General features: G+C 39.3%; 1 protein-coding gene across 3 annotated transcripts in view; it reads left to right on the top strand.

Moving 5' to 3' along the window:
• veph1 (ventricular zone expressed PH domain-containing 1) overlaps positions 1 to 16,359 on the top strand; it is an 80,191-nt gene that overhangs the window by 48,757 nt on the left and 15,075 nt on the right. For all 3 annotated transcript variants that reach the window (XM_034605216.1, XM_034605215.1, XM_034605213.1), the window contains 3 exons: positions 2,643 to 2,782; positions 3,599 to 3,733; positions 13,390 to 13,507. In XM_034605216.1, the coding sequence (XP_034461107.1) occupies positions 2,643 to 2,782; positions 3,599 to 3,733; positions 13,390 to 13,507 (393 nt within the window). The remainder of the gene's footprint in view (positions 1 to 2,642; positions 2,783 to 3,598; positions 3,734 to 13,389; positions 13,508 to 16,359) is intronic.

Below are 16,359 nucleotides of genomic sequence, written 5' to 3'. Positions count from 1 at the left end.
TGGAGCTCAATGAGTACATATCACTATATCAGACTTTAAATCCATCAACAGTTTAGACTTATGGGATATAATTGAGCTGCAGACCCAATCAACTTGTATTTTTTAACGTGGAGTGAGTGAATGTGCTATAATGTGAAGACAAACCCTATGGGGCATTGTCATGGAACTCATTTGTTAATGGAAAAATTAATCAAGGTATGGAGGCGTTTAATTGTTTTGAGGTGGGCAGGGTTGTTGGAGTCAGTTACATCTATACAACACAGCCAGGTCCAAAGTAGAAACAGATGAACATCATGTCCAGACGTGTATATGGGTGCAGTTTTGTCAGCACTCACTTTCATAGCAGTGAACGCAGACAAAAGGTCAGGCAGTTTATTTGAAGAACTATGAAATAAAAACCTCTTACGTCTCTTAACTAATCTAATCTAATCCATTTTCTAAAATGCTGTAATACACTTTCACATTCTCCCTCTCCTCGTATTCAGGGATTTGATGTTTTATTTTCATTCACGTCTAAAGATTTCTGCTTATTTTCAGTTTCTCAATTTGATTTGCTTAATTTAAGTTAAGATGTTATTACCATATCTAGCAACGCCTGTCAGCACATTTTTTATATATTTATTTATAACCATATTGAACAACTCCATCCAGCCACTCCCAAACCCTTAAATTATTAAATGTGCCATTAATTGTTCAGCTCAATTTCACCTCCACTAAATATGTAACAAAGCAAATGTACTGTGTTGCTGTACCTAAGTAAACTTTTCATATATTTGTACTTTAACTAAGTAGCTTCATTTTGGGTACTTTTCACTCCTGCTCCACTACATATCAGCAAATATCTGTACTTTCTACTCCTCAACATTTTTTACACTGCTTTGCATTCACATTCAAAGGAGGCCACCACTGAGCCTTTGCGATAATGACTATTGCGTTAACAGGGAATAGGCTACATTTGGCAAGTACTTTTACTTTTAATACTTATTAGTAGATTTAAAAGCAAGTACATACTTTTGCTCAATAGAAAAATGTATTTTACCTGAGTAAAATTACTAATTTACTTCCTCCACCACTGTCTGTAGCAAGAATTCTGATGCAGATGTTCACAAGCACCAATTCAACAATACACAACAGTGCACACTGGACGACACACACACACACACGCATACACACGCATACACACTTCATTCCTCATCTCCCAATTGGTGCTTTGCCCCTAAATGAGAATCAACCCCAAGACACTCAGGATAATATGATGTCACATGCGGTCTCCACTAGATGATGTCATCACGCCGCTGGCTGACTTACACATGAGCTGCTGACCCTTATTCTTCTCGGGGTACGAGGATTACACAGACGAGTGCACATATTTACTCAACCTTGTGCTAATGAGTGAAACAGTATAAACATGTGCATATTGTAGCTCATACGTGTGTGCAGATGTTTGAGTTTATCCCAAAGATCTGTGTTGAGTAATGGATGTGTCATGATACTGTATGGCACATCTTTCATGTCAACCCTGTTATGGATCTCAACAGATGAGGAAGGAACAGATGAGTATACTATACACAGTATTATATCACTCACCCTGTCGGGAGATAAAATATGTTTTGGAACCCGATGTTTTCTTTGACATTTGAGACTAATTTTGTATAATAACAAATGAAGGTTGAGACTTGCTGTAAATTATTTTGTTCTGAAGCAAAGTGGGTTTAATTTTTTCATCAAAACTTTTTCACAGTGAACTGAGGTGACGATGATTCCAGTTTTAAAGGAAAAGCTTGTTTCCTGTAACCATTTTGGGAAGTCCCCTCAGGGAGAAGACTGAGATCATGCATCCCTCTGGTAGATAAACAGCTATTGCAAGTAGCCAGTTTGCTTAGCTTTGCAAAAAAAAAAAACACACAACAATGGTAACAGGGGGAAACAGCTTGCCTGGCTCAACTGAGGTTGGATGTGGACATTGTCAACCTCCTGAGATTTGAGTCCCATCAATCCTCTTGTCCAAACTTCAGCCAGAAAGTGAATACAACTAGACAATGTTACCAAAAGTATCTAATTATTTCTTTAAAAAAATAATTTTGTTTCAGAAATGTTATCAAAATCAGGGAAATCAGAGAAAATTTTGAAAAATGCTCTACCTAGCAATGTAAATGAAAGTGAAAAAAAAAAATTCCTAGATCCAATAGTTTTTACTTATAAAGAAGCCAACGAAGGGAGGGATAAAGGCAATTTTTTATTTAAAAGATAAATTATGTTTCAAATAATTTATTTTTACATCGTCATTATACATCCTCCTTATTATTTTAATAATAATTAACATAATTCTTTCTGATCTAGCAGAGGACTTCCATGTGAACCACAGGCGCTATTCTCTCATTTCTTCTTCTTGGCAAAGACGCGGAAGTTAGCAGACGCGTGATGGGAAGAGAAGATGTTTTTCTGATGGTTACGAGAGGCATTGCCCTTGAATGAGTCACGCTATGAACATGTTCCCAATGTTACACAAGTCCATATGTGCAAGAGATACAAAGACACATTGCAAAGAGAGAAAGAGCTAAGACAGAGCTCGAGCTTCACGTCTCAGTGCAACTTTAGCGCAACTTGTTTAAATGAATATTTTCATCATTTTTGTGTGACAGATTCAAATCGAGGCTGTGTGGCCAAGCTGTCGTTCTCCTGTCCTCTGAAGGGCCACTACTGCCTGTACGCCAAGTCCTGTTTCAACCTGACCAGCCGACAGCCGCATCTCTGGATCCACATGATGCTGCTGCATCTACAGGTGCATCCACATATTCAGCTTACAAAGCATAAGTGGAGGTGTCTCAGCAGAGCAACACAGAGAGACACAGACAGACAGAGAGCTGCCACTAGTGTCTGTGCATGAGAGAAGCCAGGCGGATTTTTGAGTTTGAGTTTTTACATTATGTTTGTCGTATTGATTTCTGTTAATAAACGAATGATACCGGTGAGACCCACAGTGGCAGGGGACTTTACCACTGTGGGTCTCCCATCTCTGTCTCTGTCACCCTGTGGCTCTCCCGCTCTGCTCAACCACCTCCACAGAATAAAATACAGTATGTTACCTACAGCTGTCAAGCTTTTCTTGCCAACCCATTGAAATGTTCCATACTGTCTATCATACTACTGTTTAGATAGTTACTAAATAACTAGATAACTATCTAAAACTAGAGTGGCACTCAGTAGAGGGCATACCTCCGCCAAAGCCCAACACCCCTTAAATTCAATTAAGCTGCACCAAATTTCACACAGTCATAGATATCAGTTCCCTAAAATTTTTTAGGAAAACAGTGTAAATGTTGAAAAACATGAAAAACAATTATTGGATCCACATAAACATTTCCCTGACCCATGGTAACCCAGTTGGTTTTTAGTAACCTTGCTTACATACAAACTAACCAATAAACTAAGGGGCAGGGATTAAAACATTGTAATTACAGTTAGGGAAGGAGGAAGGAGTGGATGACACACACACACACACACACACTCCGTCTTGTCCTCATTTCTCCTCCTACACTGTCCTCATAATATTTATGGTGTTATTGTGGTAATATTTTTGTTTTCCCTTCTCCACCAGAGTAAGTCCAGTGTCCCTCTGTGCTCCAGGGACGAGGGCGTCCAGAGACTGGCTTCACTTTGGGAGAAGACACAGTTGAAGGGGGCTCACAGTTTCCCCATGGCTATGACACAGCACAGCACCCTGCACAGGAAGGTACTGGACCACTGTGTGTGTGTGTGTGTGTGTGTGTGTGTGATCCCTCCTAGAAGGTATCTGTCTCCAGCAGAGGGGATGAAGTCATTGGTGCTGAAAAAAGAAAAAGAAAAAACTCCAACAAAGGAGAGTTTCGAAGTTCAACATCCACTTTGTGTAAAAATGCAAAACTCTAAATGGACATTTTTGTATACAAGGCCTCCGCTCACCCTGACTCCTCATCTTTATCATGTCTGCGTGTGTGTGTGTGTGTGTGTGTGTGTGTGTGTGTGGTATGTAGGTGGTGTGGATATACAATGACACGTGTGCCTATTTCAGTGTGTTTTTGTAAATGCGTGGATGTGGGTGGTTTTTCACGTGCTGCCCCTTCACAATGTGACAAGCTATATGGTTGCTGGGAAGTAATTAGACCCGCAAAGATAATACAGCTGTCGATTGTCTTTCTCTGAAAAAGGTGCATCGTAGCTTCAATGATCTATGGTTACCATATGGGGCCTGAACATAAAAACACACACATTCAGGCTCGTTCACATAGAACCAAACACATGCACACATCTTACTTAGATGATAATGATTCTACTTATGCAGTATGTGTAGATGTGTACGGTTTGTATCCCTCTCCCAAATGGAAATGACTCAAGCTGTGTGACGTTAAATGGTTCAAACATTATCGTAAACATCTGTTAAACGTTAAAGTCATCAGTAAGGTAGAGTTACTGCTAATGTCAGCTGGGTCTCTGCTGCATCTTAGAAAAGTTCAATTAGAATATTACGATTTAAACAGTCTATGATATTTAAAAATATTATGTCCCAGGTCCTAAATACATTAAGTCTTAATAGGTTTAAAAACATATTAAGACTTTAAATTAATTAAATTAATTTAATGCTAATTCCATCAGACTTAAACACATATTTATTTCATGTATATATACATGTCCATGAGTTGTGGTTCTTTCTCAGCTATATAGATATATCATTAAAAGTATAAAGTTTACAAACACCTTGGTCAGGATTTATCTCAGTACACCTGGCTTGGCCTTAAAGACTGGATATCTACTGTCTGCCTTTAGTTTGAGAGATAACGTGGAGTTTCAAGGGTTATTCTCTACAAAGCTACTTCACCTTATCTTTAATTATAGTTAGTTGTTAGTGGAGTGTGGAGTTGTAGTGGATTGTTTAGAATGTAATTGCATCATCACAATATCAAAACACAAATCACATTTTTGTGGAATATTGGTTTATTCTAGACAAACAGTGTTGGGCTGATGCAATAGTCATAAATTATTTTTCTGTGTTATTATACGCTGCTACATTTTATTTCTAAACCTCAACTGACCTGCTCAACAGTGAAGTTTAGTTTTTTTTTAACTCTAGCATTGTTAAGTGTATACACATAAAAACTTAAAAGATGTGTGGGGCCCATGTTTACAGCCACTGAAGAGGAATAAATCTCACTCATGTACAATGTAGTCATTGCTAATGCTACCAGCAGCTCCGTGTGTGAGGCACAAACTGGGGCAAAAACACACAGAAGCATATTGCATCACTTGAGAAGAAAAGTTTGTCAGCTTTGCACAGGCACCTCAAGTGTTAATTGGGTTTGTTTAGACAGGAAGGATTTTGAACAATCTTAGGAAAAGAGATCAGGATTTTTTTTTTTCAGAAAAGCTTTTCCCCAAATCAAAGAGATAATATTATTGTCAATTCAATGGAAGAGCAGAGCAGATGTTTTTCCTCTGCCAGGGAGATTATATTTTTGTCTGGGTTTTTTTCTCGGTAGTATTTACCAAAAACGACTCGTCCAATTTCCATGAAATGTTTTGGAGGTGTGGGGCATGATCCAAGGAAGAACCCATGACCCATTTTCTGTGCAAGTCTGTATCAGGGGGCAGATCCAGGAATTTCACTTTCTTTAACATTGCTCAACAGGGATTTTTCAGCATTTTCATTGATTTATTAAAAATAATTCCTGGATCTTGAAGGAAAAAAACAGGCATGTTTAGGGGACTGATATTTATGAATGTATGAAATACGCTTTCAGATAAACACAAACAAGATTTTTTTCTTCAGCTATTCTCCATCAGAATAGTTAATAGATTATATTTCATACATACAAAGTAAAAAAAAAAAAAAAACTGACAGAGGAATTAAAATGAGAAATGTTTCTATTTGAAAATATACATAAAACTCAATAGGAGAAAATTCTAGTACAGTTAGTTATATAAAAAATGATTGTCAACAAAAGGTTTCACAGTAAAGGCCACTGCCTTCAAATTAAAATGTACATTTTAGGAGCAACAGACAGGAAGCGGTGAGGTTTTAACAGTTGCTTTACTATGCTGTGTATTAAACGAGCAGTATATAAAGACTGTAAAGATCAGTGATATATAACCAGTTGTCTTAATGAAGTCCATTTTGGGACCAATACTGATCCCTTAAACCTGCCAAGTACGGACTAACAGAAAGGACTTTGAACGTCTGTTTTTCCTTTAAAAAACATAAGTTTGGTCTCATTTTTCAGGGAGCACAGAGAAAAACCACAGAACAAAGAGGATGAGATTTAACAGAAGCGAGGGAGGAAGCAGGTCACAACCTTTCCCTCCATCCATATGCACCGCATTTCCTCTTTTCTTTCTCTCTCTCACCATCAGACCTCCAGCTTCACTTCTGGCACCGTCAGCCAATCAGAAACACATGTAGTGGAAGGCGACGAGAGAAGAGATGCGAAAGGTGGAAGGCTATAACATATATGAGTCTGAAAAGGTTACCAATTATATCTGTACTGACAGGGAGATTTAAAGGGAGCCTAAAGGGCTTTATGGGGCTTCAGAAGTTTAAGAGCGACTCATATTTGGCCTCTGAGAGGTCTGTTTAGTAGTTTTATGACACAGAGATAATGGAAAGCTGGTGTGAGGGGAGATAAGAGGGATGAGGGAGGCAAAGACTGCAAGACAGAGATGGAGGGAAGGACAGAAAGGATAGATGTGAGATACTGAGGATAAAAAGGTTGATAAAGATACAGTGTCAATAAAAAAATAATAGGTTTCAGGGATAATAAAAAAAGAACTGGAGAGTCTGTCAGGGGTTAAGAGATGAAGACAAAGATCTGCGGAGCTGAATCATCTTCATGTTTTTATCACAGTAAGAAGGAGATTATGGGTAAAATGGGCAAGATTGGAAGCAAAGACATGCAGATAATGAATGATAAAGATAGAGGGTGAAACTAGAAAGCACTCAAGAGAGCGTATACCTCTGCCAAAGCCCAGCAGTCCCCTTAAATTCAATCAAGCTTCACCGAATTTCACACACTTATAGAAATCAGTCCTCGAAACATGCCTGATTGTTTTTTCATCTAGAGTCATGCGTTTTTCCCTGGGAAATTGGTGAAAATGTCAAAACACTCCCTGTCTCACGATGTTAAGAAAAGTGAAAAAAATATCCTGACCCCGCCCCCTGATCCGGATCTGCATGAGTCCTTCCCTGACACATTCCACATCCTTCCACTAAGTCACATGGTCATCCGTCCAGTGGTTATTGTATAATCCTGCTAGATAATAGACAAAGAAACAAGACGGCAAAAAGGGAGAGAAAAGTCTCAACCCTCACACTGGACTTGAAATGCAAGTCATTCACTTTGAATGGGGTGACCTTGTTGTCAAACTGCATTGTGTCTCTGTTGTGTCATGTTACGTATGGTTGAAGTTGAGCAGAACTCAACTTTTCATGCGGCAACAGAAGCACCAGCCGATCAAATCATATTCAAACAAACACTCAAGAACTGACGCTAGCCAATCAAATCACGGAGATGTGAAAGAAGAAGCAGAGGCAGCTGATTTTAGATTTTATTTTCAGTGTACCCCATTAGCAATGTGCTCCTACTCATAGCTAGCATGGCACATTAGCATCAAAGCCTGCTATGTTAGTAAACAGCATTATGCAAAGAGCATCAGGTGGTTTACCATGAAACTTGGTGGTGTCGGTCAAGAAAGAACCCATTCAAGTTTTGTGCGGGTCCAGGATTTTCTTTTCAATTTCTTCAACAAAGGGTGATTTTTCAACATTTTTGTTGATTGCGTGTGTGCACTTTGTTCCAGATCCAAATAAAAATCTGGAGCTAGTGAATTTAAATGTGATTTTATAAAAGGGACTGTTGGTCTTTGGCGGAAGTATGTGATCTCTAAGTGCCCTTGTAGTTGTCATTATAAGATAAGATAAGAAGTCCTTTATTAGTCCCGCAATGGGGAAATTTGCAATGATGATCGCAGCAGCACCAAGCATAGGACACTTTTACCATCAAGTGTTTACGCAACACGCAACCTGGAGGAATGAAAAATACGAGCCGATAGGCAGATTTTGAGATTAGTTTTTGTAAAAGGAGGAAGCTGAACACGTGTAAACAACACATGGGAAGATTGGGAAATTGCAGAATAAAATGGACGAACATAGACTTTGGAGTAACTGTTGCAGAAAAGAGGATGTAGTGCGAGAGAGGAGGAAGTGAAAAAGGAAAAGAAGGAAGACGTGGTGCGAGATATGATTGGAGACTGAGCTAAAGTGGAAGCTTGAGACTGAGGAGATACTTCACAAGTGTTGTTTCACCTTTTTTCCTCTTTTTCCCAAAGTGAGAGCATTTGTTGATACAACTGTGGTAGAGATAAAGTTTGGTGGAGGAAGAGGAGGATGGAGGAAGGCTGAAAACCAAGAGAATAAAGCTGAGGCTGAGATTAGATAAAGACTTTTTGGGGCAGGAAGGAGAGAAAAGGGGGCAGGAAGGAAAGAAGAAAGCGAGACATCTTAGCTACAAGAAAGACAGACATAAATAATTGACAAATCTTCACTTATGCAGATGTCCATATCCATCTTCATCCATATCATCTTCACCCCCCTTTCACACACTCCCACTTCTCCTCCACTCACCTTTCTCCTGGTTTACCCTCCCCCTTTCTCTCGTCCTGCCTCCACCTACTGCTGTCTTTCTGCACCTCTGTCTGGAAAGTAGCTCTCCTCTCCTCTCCTCCTCCTCCTCCTCCTCCTCTCCTCTCAGTCGTGAGCAGCTCTTGCATCTTGATCAAATTATAATTATGATCTAAAAACAGTGATAGAGGGAGTTTTAGCGAGAGAATGTGGGGGGCGTATTGAAAGGGAAGAGGGGGTTACGTGAGGATAGACGGATTATTTTCGGACTCACATAGTCCGTCCTTTGTTTCTTTGTGTGTTTGCTGAATCCACGTCTCTGGTCCTGATACATCTAATATGGGCTTGTGTTTGTCCACATTAGCCTGTGGCTCGGCTGCAAATTTGTCGCTCTAAACACAGCCTCTTTTCAAACCCTACACAGTTTATTCAAACCTTACACAAGTCGTTCACCCTGTGCATTATGGGCTGTCAGCTATACAGTGTGGTGAGCCTGGCACCACACAGACTGTGGCTACAGGATTTCTGGTAAAGGACCCCTGAAACAAATGTGTGTTATCTTTCAAATGTTTCCTTACTCAGATTTGGGTTCTGCATTCACTGCCACACATTGTTGCTTAACATCTGACTAACAGCTCCCAAGTCAAAACTCATTGGGATGAAGATTATTGTTCAGTACAAGATTATTCAATGAGGGAATTTTGGGAGTTTTTCCACTCAGTCGGCGTCCAGGCACAATTTGACTAAGTCATGCAGGTTTGTAGCATTTTTACCTTATCCCAGATAATTCAGATCCTTCCTTAGTTAAAAAAAACAGTTCAACAATTTAATTCTACAGCATCACAAGTCAAAATCTCAAATTTAAAAGTTTAAGTTTAAGTAGAAAATAGTATTATTGGAAAAGTGACAAACATTGAAGTGACAAACATCAAAGTAACAATTGTGATTATCATATTAAAATATTACATTGTTATTCCTGATGTATAAATGTTTCTGTTGTAATGGGTTGAATTTTTATAATATTCCTGTAATTTATTATAGTACTTCTATAAAGCTGTTGGGCTTGTTAGAAGGTGTTACTTGAAAAGGTTTACATCTTATTCTAATATTCAGAAAACACATTTCCTCAAACTGCTGCAGCTCCTCTTTTCAGCTTCTGTCTGAAACACTTGGTTTTAGCTCATGTCTCTTTACCTGATATGATTATTTATTTTTTTGCCTTTAGGTTCAGCTCCACCAAAAAAACTTCACTTCCCAGAATGCGGCTAGACAGCAGATTTTCAATATTCCCACTCTGTCTGATAAATGCCTTTTTCTATAACCTCAAATTGATGGGAGCATTTCAATCATTTACACACTTTGGAAAGCTCCTCTCACAGTGAAATGAAGACAAGAACCATGTTGCTGCAGTTAATCCGTGTGAATTCATTATAAACTATCCCTCTTGTGTAAAATACAAATTATAACTGTCACATAAATATAGAGAGGTAACAAGTACATTTCCATGTAAACTGTAATGTCGGAGAAGTATAATTACAGTACTTGAGTAAATGTACCACTAGAATAATTCATTGCCTCTCTCTGTCCAACCTTTTTCTGATCCATCTCCGCTCTACTTTCTCTAGTTGTCTTTTCTCAATCCATCTTATTGGGCTGTATTGCCCAATAATCACAAACAGGTTTTTCTCTCTCTTGCAACACATGTCTTCTGAAAGGCCGCTCTGTCCCTTTATCGTCATAAAGTCCCTCCCATCTGGTATTGATTATATCCATAAAACTTCCCTCTGTTCCTCAAAGTTACATATTTAGAAGTTCATTTGATTTCTCAATTTTTCTAAAAATAGCTTGGATGTAACTTCGTATTCAAATATCTATAAATATGCAAACCAACCCAGCATCTATCTCAGCCTCCCTCAGCCACTCGCCTGTAGCTTCAACTAAACAAACTCACAAAACACTTTGCTTGTGTACTGTTCTCTGTAGATGAGAATCAGGCAAAATGTACACGGTCGCCTACATGTTGATGTACCAGAATAGAGTCTATTCTATGCATCACTGTCGACATTAGAAACATAACAGTGATTGATTATGAGCCTGTGAATCGACTACTAATCTAACAGATTATAACGTGTTGCTAATGTTAGATAAACCTTGGTCCTGATCACCATCTCTGATTTAGATAACTTATCTTATACTTTATATAACGATGGACGGTGAAGCCTACACTTCTCGATCATCGCGTAGGCGTTTGTATCCAGGATATTTTGGCTTCATTTCTGGATAGTGGGAGGAAGTAGAGAAATGTCATCCATTTTGATATACAGCCAATGCTAAATACAGCTAATTCAGTACACCTTCCCCTCTAATACCACTCAAGATGCCTCCATTGAAACAAGGGGTATCGGAGGTATGCTATAGTGAAATGATATGAAAAGCCCCACCCCGAAAGTTGACAGGATTGGTTCATTAAGTATGTAACGAATGAAACCTGTCTGCAGTTCCAAAGTGGAATCATTCAACCAATGTATTAATTAATCTTATTTTGTTAATGATATGTCTTGTATCATATAAAAACACCATATACGGGCATGTTACAAAGGTTAGAAACTTGATCTTCATTGGAGGAGGTTGTTAACGTTCATGTAAACCCACAGATGGTCGTCAGCCTCAGCCTCACATGGTCCTGATTTATCGGTACCCGCAGGCAGAGCTCCTTCGCCTCAATTATTTAAGTTGTAACAACACAATCAGTCTTTCAATCAGTGTGTGTGTGTGTGTGTGCGTGTGCGTGTGCATGTTTGAATTTGTGTTTTATGTCCATGTTTCATTGGTCCAAATGGGAATACACACTTAAAAACCAGCTTTCACATTTACATCCTTGCTCATTAACATCAAGGACACATGGGAAACAGGTCAAAAGGGCAAACACACAAGTAGCTCAGGCATTACAGCTACCTGTTTTTCTTACATTCATTTAGATCCAGCTCCCTCAGGGCAGTTTCCTGTGGGTTTGATTTTGCAGTGAGAAATTCTTCTCATGTTCTTAAACGGATCATCAGAAAATGTGAAAGGACCACAGCGGGGTCAGAGTTAAGAGAAATAATGAAGCGGATGTTTACAGGATATCTAAACTGTGAACCACATTACAGCAACCACACAGCGGTATGTACTGTTGGTATTAGGTGAAGATATGGATACAGAAGTGTAAGGAAATACATGATGGACGTTCACAGGCATAAAACTGCTTCTTGTCATGAAGAACTATACAGTAATCCATCATCTCCTTAAATGTTTCTGTCTTTCTCCAAACCATAAACATGAGATGAAAATGTTTTATCTCAAGGGTTTAAGTGTCACAAGTGTGTTTGTGTGTATTTCATGTGAAGTAAAGATCTGGCCATGTGTAGGAGTTCCTCAGAGATTTGTATTGGGGAGCTGTTGGATTCCATTACTTTCTATTCCAACACACAGAGGCACAGTTGACGTTTTTTGTGTATATGTGTGATTGTGTTGTTTCAGGCTCACCAAACCTCTTCTGTAAATTCACATGGCTTTTATGTGTTTTATCTAATAACTATGACGAAAAGGATCAGGATTGGGGCCGATGCATCAGTGTCATCTTTATAAAGGATATATACAAAGCTCTACGATACTTTGTTGGGTGGCACAGTGATGCAGTGGTTAGCGCTGTCGTCTTGGTTCAATTCTATGCGGAGCCTGCATGTTCTTTCTGTGTCTGCATTGGTTTCCTGCTGGTTCCCCGGCTTCCTCCCACAGTCCAATGACATGCAGATTGTGGTTAGGTTAATTGGATGGTTGTTTGTCGCTCTATGCTGACCCTGTGATTCGCTAGCGACCTGTCAAGGTTATTTCATCTGGGTATGTTACATGTCAGAAACACCACTTTACACTTCTTTAAACGTTTTCTATTGCATAGTGTTTGGGTTGCAAGTTTTATTTTACGATGATTTCAGTGACATTATGTAGGTGTATGTAGCTTAAGTGAAACTTGGTGCCATGGACTTCCTTTGCAGAGGACTAGCCTGTCGATCTGTGGTTGAGTTGCAGTGCCTACTGTAGCTTAGGAGCTTAGATCTTGAGTAACAGTCTCTGTGACACTTCCTGCAGGTGTTCTGGCTTCTATTGTCTGCTTTCTGTCCTCTCCTTCCGCACATCCTCTCTCCTTTTCTCACCGCTCTGGATGTGTGCCTTGAGAAAGGGCTTCCATCTGTTGTGGTCTGTGGTTACATCTTCCCAGCCTGTGGGATGATGTTCTCTGCTTTCAGGTCTCACTTACAAACTTCCTTGTAACAAAGAGCAGGCCTTCCTGCAGCTCTGGAGCCCTATAACCTTAACTCATCTCAAGTACATTTCAGTGAGCAAAAATACTTTTATAACTTTGTTATATATGGGAGTGTGCACATGTGTGGGTTATTGGATCAGGGTCGGTATATAATAAGTACGGATCATGACTTCCCCTCTAGGTATTATTTATCCTTTATTTAAAAGGAAAGTCCCTTTGAGATGCACTAGCTCAAGGTGGATAGCAAAGAAGTAAAACAGCAGTTTTAAACACACACACACACACACACACACACACACACACACACAGATTAATAAAAGCTATGACATTGTTCTATAAAAACCTTTTTAGAACGATATAACATTATCATACATCGAACCGATTTAAATTGAATTATATTTCATCTGTTTTCTGTCTGTGCTCTTTTTCTTGTCCTCAGGACCTGGACAGTCTTCAGATCCAGCTGGACGAGGTGCGATTCTTCGACCTGTTTGGATACAGTGAGGAGGAAGGAGGCTGGCTCTGCTTCATGTGTAACAACCCTGAGAAGGCCACAGGTACACACATACCACGATAGTTGAGTAGAACCGTGTTTAGTGAACATGCATAAACAAGTTGTTTGTGAAAAACAGGACGCCTCCACCAGCAGCTGTTATGGTTTCTATACATGAAAACAGAGTCACAGGCACAAAGTGTGTAATACTGTGAGGAGCAGAGGAGTCTAGGGTTCAGAGGAAGCAGATCTGAGTGTGAGATATGCAGCTGATCCTGAGCAGACACTGAATAAAGGGTTAGGCTACAGAAAAGGCAATCAATCAACCAATTAATCAATCAGACTTTATTTGTATAGCTTGTTATGTTTCCCCCTAAGAAATACAAAACCTGGTACACTGGGGCAACTGTTGGGGGAACTAACAAAACAAAACTAACAAAATGGTGGCAATGGTGGGAATAATATTCCAAACCGTCACCCATTAAATCTATCAAAAAGATAGAACAGAAAAATAGGACCAATGGACTAAATAACAATGGGCAAACCACAAATTAATAGTATAAGCAAAACCAACGACACAAAAACAACAACACAGACTCAGAGAAGCAACTGAAGGTGTTGACGCTCTGACCGCAAACAACCAACTGCACAAGGAAACCAAACCTCCTTATAAACCCTCCCAGCCTCAGCTGATTGCCACCAGCTGGGGGAGATCCCAGATGCATCCCATTGCTCCTGATGAGCTGGGGAACCTGTGACCTGGATTCTGATCTCCGTACGATCTCCATGGCCATAACACTTTCATGCAAACAATGGAACACGGAGTGCTGACAGAAGAAAAGCAATAAAGACAACACACACACATCCCCATCCACACACAGAGCAAGACAAATTAACAGGAGCCGAGGAAACGCTATTGCAAAACTCATAAATTTGAAAAGAGGAAATGATTAATGCAGGATTACAAAGACAGACATCATGATGAAGATAAAAAAAATTATAATTCTAAATGAGGCATGAAAAGGACAAAGATAAAATAATACAATACAAAAAGAGAAGTAAGTAAAACCAGAGATAGAAAGTAGGGTTTTTAAAGGTTAAAATAAATAAATAAGTAGATCAATTTGAGTCAACATACAAATAGAATAAAATTATTTATCTGTAAAATAGTCTAAGACATATAAATAAATAGAGAGATAAATAGATCAAGTCAACATTTTATTTTTTATTTCATTTTAAGCTTTAAAAATACATGTATTTAAGGTTTAGTGTGTAGGATTTAGTGACATCTAGTGGTGAAGTTGCATGTTACATGAAAGAGAACCTGTGGCAGCCGTCAGTTTTCATAAACATTCAAAAGGTGTTTAGTTTGTCCAGTCTGGGCTACTGTAAAAAAAAAACATGGCAGCCTCCGTAGAGAGGACCCGCTCCTGATGTAAATATTAAGTATTTAAATATAAAAGGCTCATTCTAGGGTAAAGAAAACAACAATTTGTGCAATTTACATGATTCACACACACATCACTAAGAGTACTTTATATTCAATTTCTGCCAATAGATCCCTTTCACCTAAATCTTACACACTGGACCTTTAACCCGAAGACACAAGCAAAGCAAGAGCAGAGTTGAGCAGAAGCATTAAGGTGTGATGACATTGTGGAGAAGTATGAAGTAGAGGTGTTGAGTCAGTGCCTGTATAGTATATCAATATATCAAATATATTCATGACCTAAAGGTAATAAAACCAAGATGTAGAGAGGAAACTCAACATGAAATCAAGACAGGAAGAGAGGATGGAAGGAATGGAGGGATGAGCTGTTATTATCTTTTAAACTGATGCCCTCCACGTTTAAAAACAACTTGCACCCTCACGTATTAAAAACCATCAAATTACACACTTTAAATAACAGACCGCATTCCACTGTGGATTTGCTCTTGTAGCCCTTTGCTGCCTTGTGTTTCTCTGGGGTCTGATGTAAGAAACTGCTGCAGAGCTCCATGAGATGTTTTCACTCAAAATACCTTCAAGGCAAATAATCTTTTCCCAGAACAGTGCAGGGAAATGGGGCAATGATCAGCTCTCATTCAGTCTCTAGAGTGTATGAGTATGAAGAGCCAGTGTAATCAGTCAGTCGCTGCCATCGTGACTCAGTAATGATGAGTTTACTTTGGACCAGTGACCCTCTTTGATGAGCAGCCTGTCCTGATGAAGTCACTCAAGGGAAAGTGTCCAAATCTTTTAATAATATTACTCGTGTTTTTTACACAGTGACTTTATGAGGACTTGTCTTCCTTGACACCTCAGCTCCATCCTCTATTGGGCAAACTCCAAATGATGTCATAGTGCAAAATGGCAGCATTAGTATCCAGGATGTATTTTTGCCTTATTTCTGGAAAGGGGGAGTGAGTAAAGATGCATCGTTCATCTTTATACAGTCTTTCAAAGTTTCTTGCTCAGGCTTCTATTCATGTTTTATTCAAGCATCTCTCCTCTGCTGCTCATCTCTTCTCTATTGTTGCTCCACTCTGACGCCACACAAATGACAAATTGTGTGTAGGTGAGATATGAGACAGTAAATTAGTCTTTACTGTAAATCAGTGAGAGACAGTTCCAGCCTTACAGAGAGCAAACAGTAGAGAAACAGGCTTTAAATCTATGGTCATCTTTCTGTCAGTCTCACATGGAAGCAGTTATTAGTTATTTAAGAGGAGCCCAGTTTGTGGCACATGTGTTCTGCTGAGGAAATATGGACGGAGAGGAGGAGGGGGGGAGAAAAGGAAAAGATGAGAGGGACTGCGGCTTTGGGGAAAGGGAAAATAAAGTCAGGTATCACTAATAAGTAGTTGGAACCTTTCTCCCGTACAGGAGCACGTTTTTGTTTGATGGCCGCCAATAAGATCCCAGCAGGTATTTCT

This window comes from Hippoglossus hippoglossus, chromosome 13 (genome assembly GCF_009819705.1).
Source record: "Hippoglossus hippoglossus isolate fHipHip1 chromosome 13, fHipHip1.pri, whole genome shotgun sequence".
Classification (NCBI taxonomy): Eukaryota; Metazoa; Chordata; class Actinopteri; order Pleuronectiformes; family Pleuronectidae; genus Hippoglossus; species Hippoglossus hippoglossus.
Note: the sequence above shows the minus strand (reverse complement) of the source record. Positions and strands in the feature narration are given on the sequence as shown.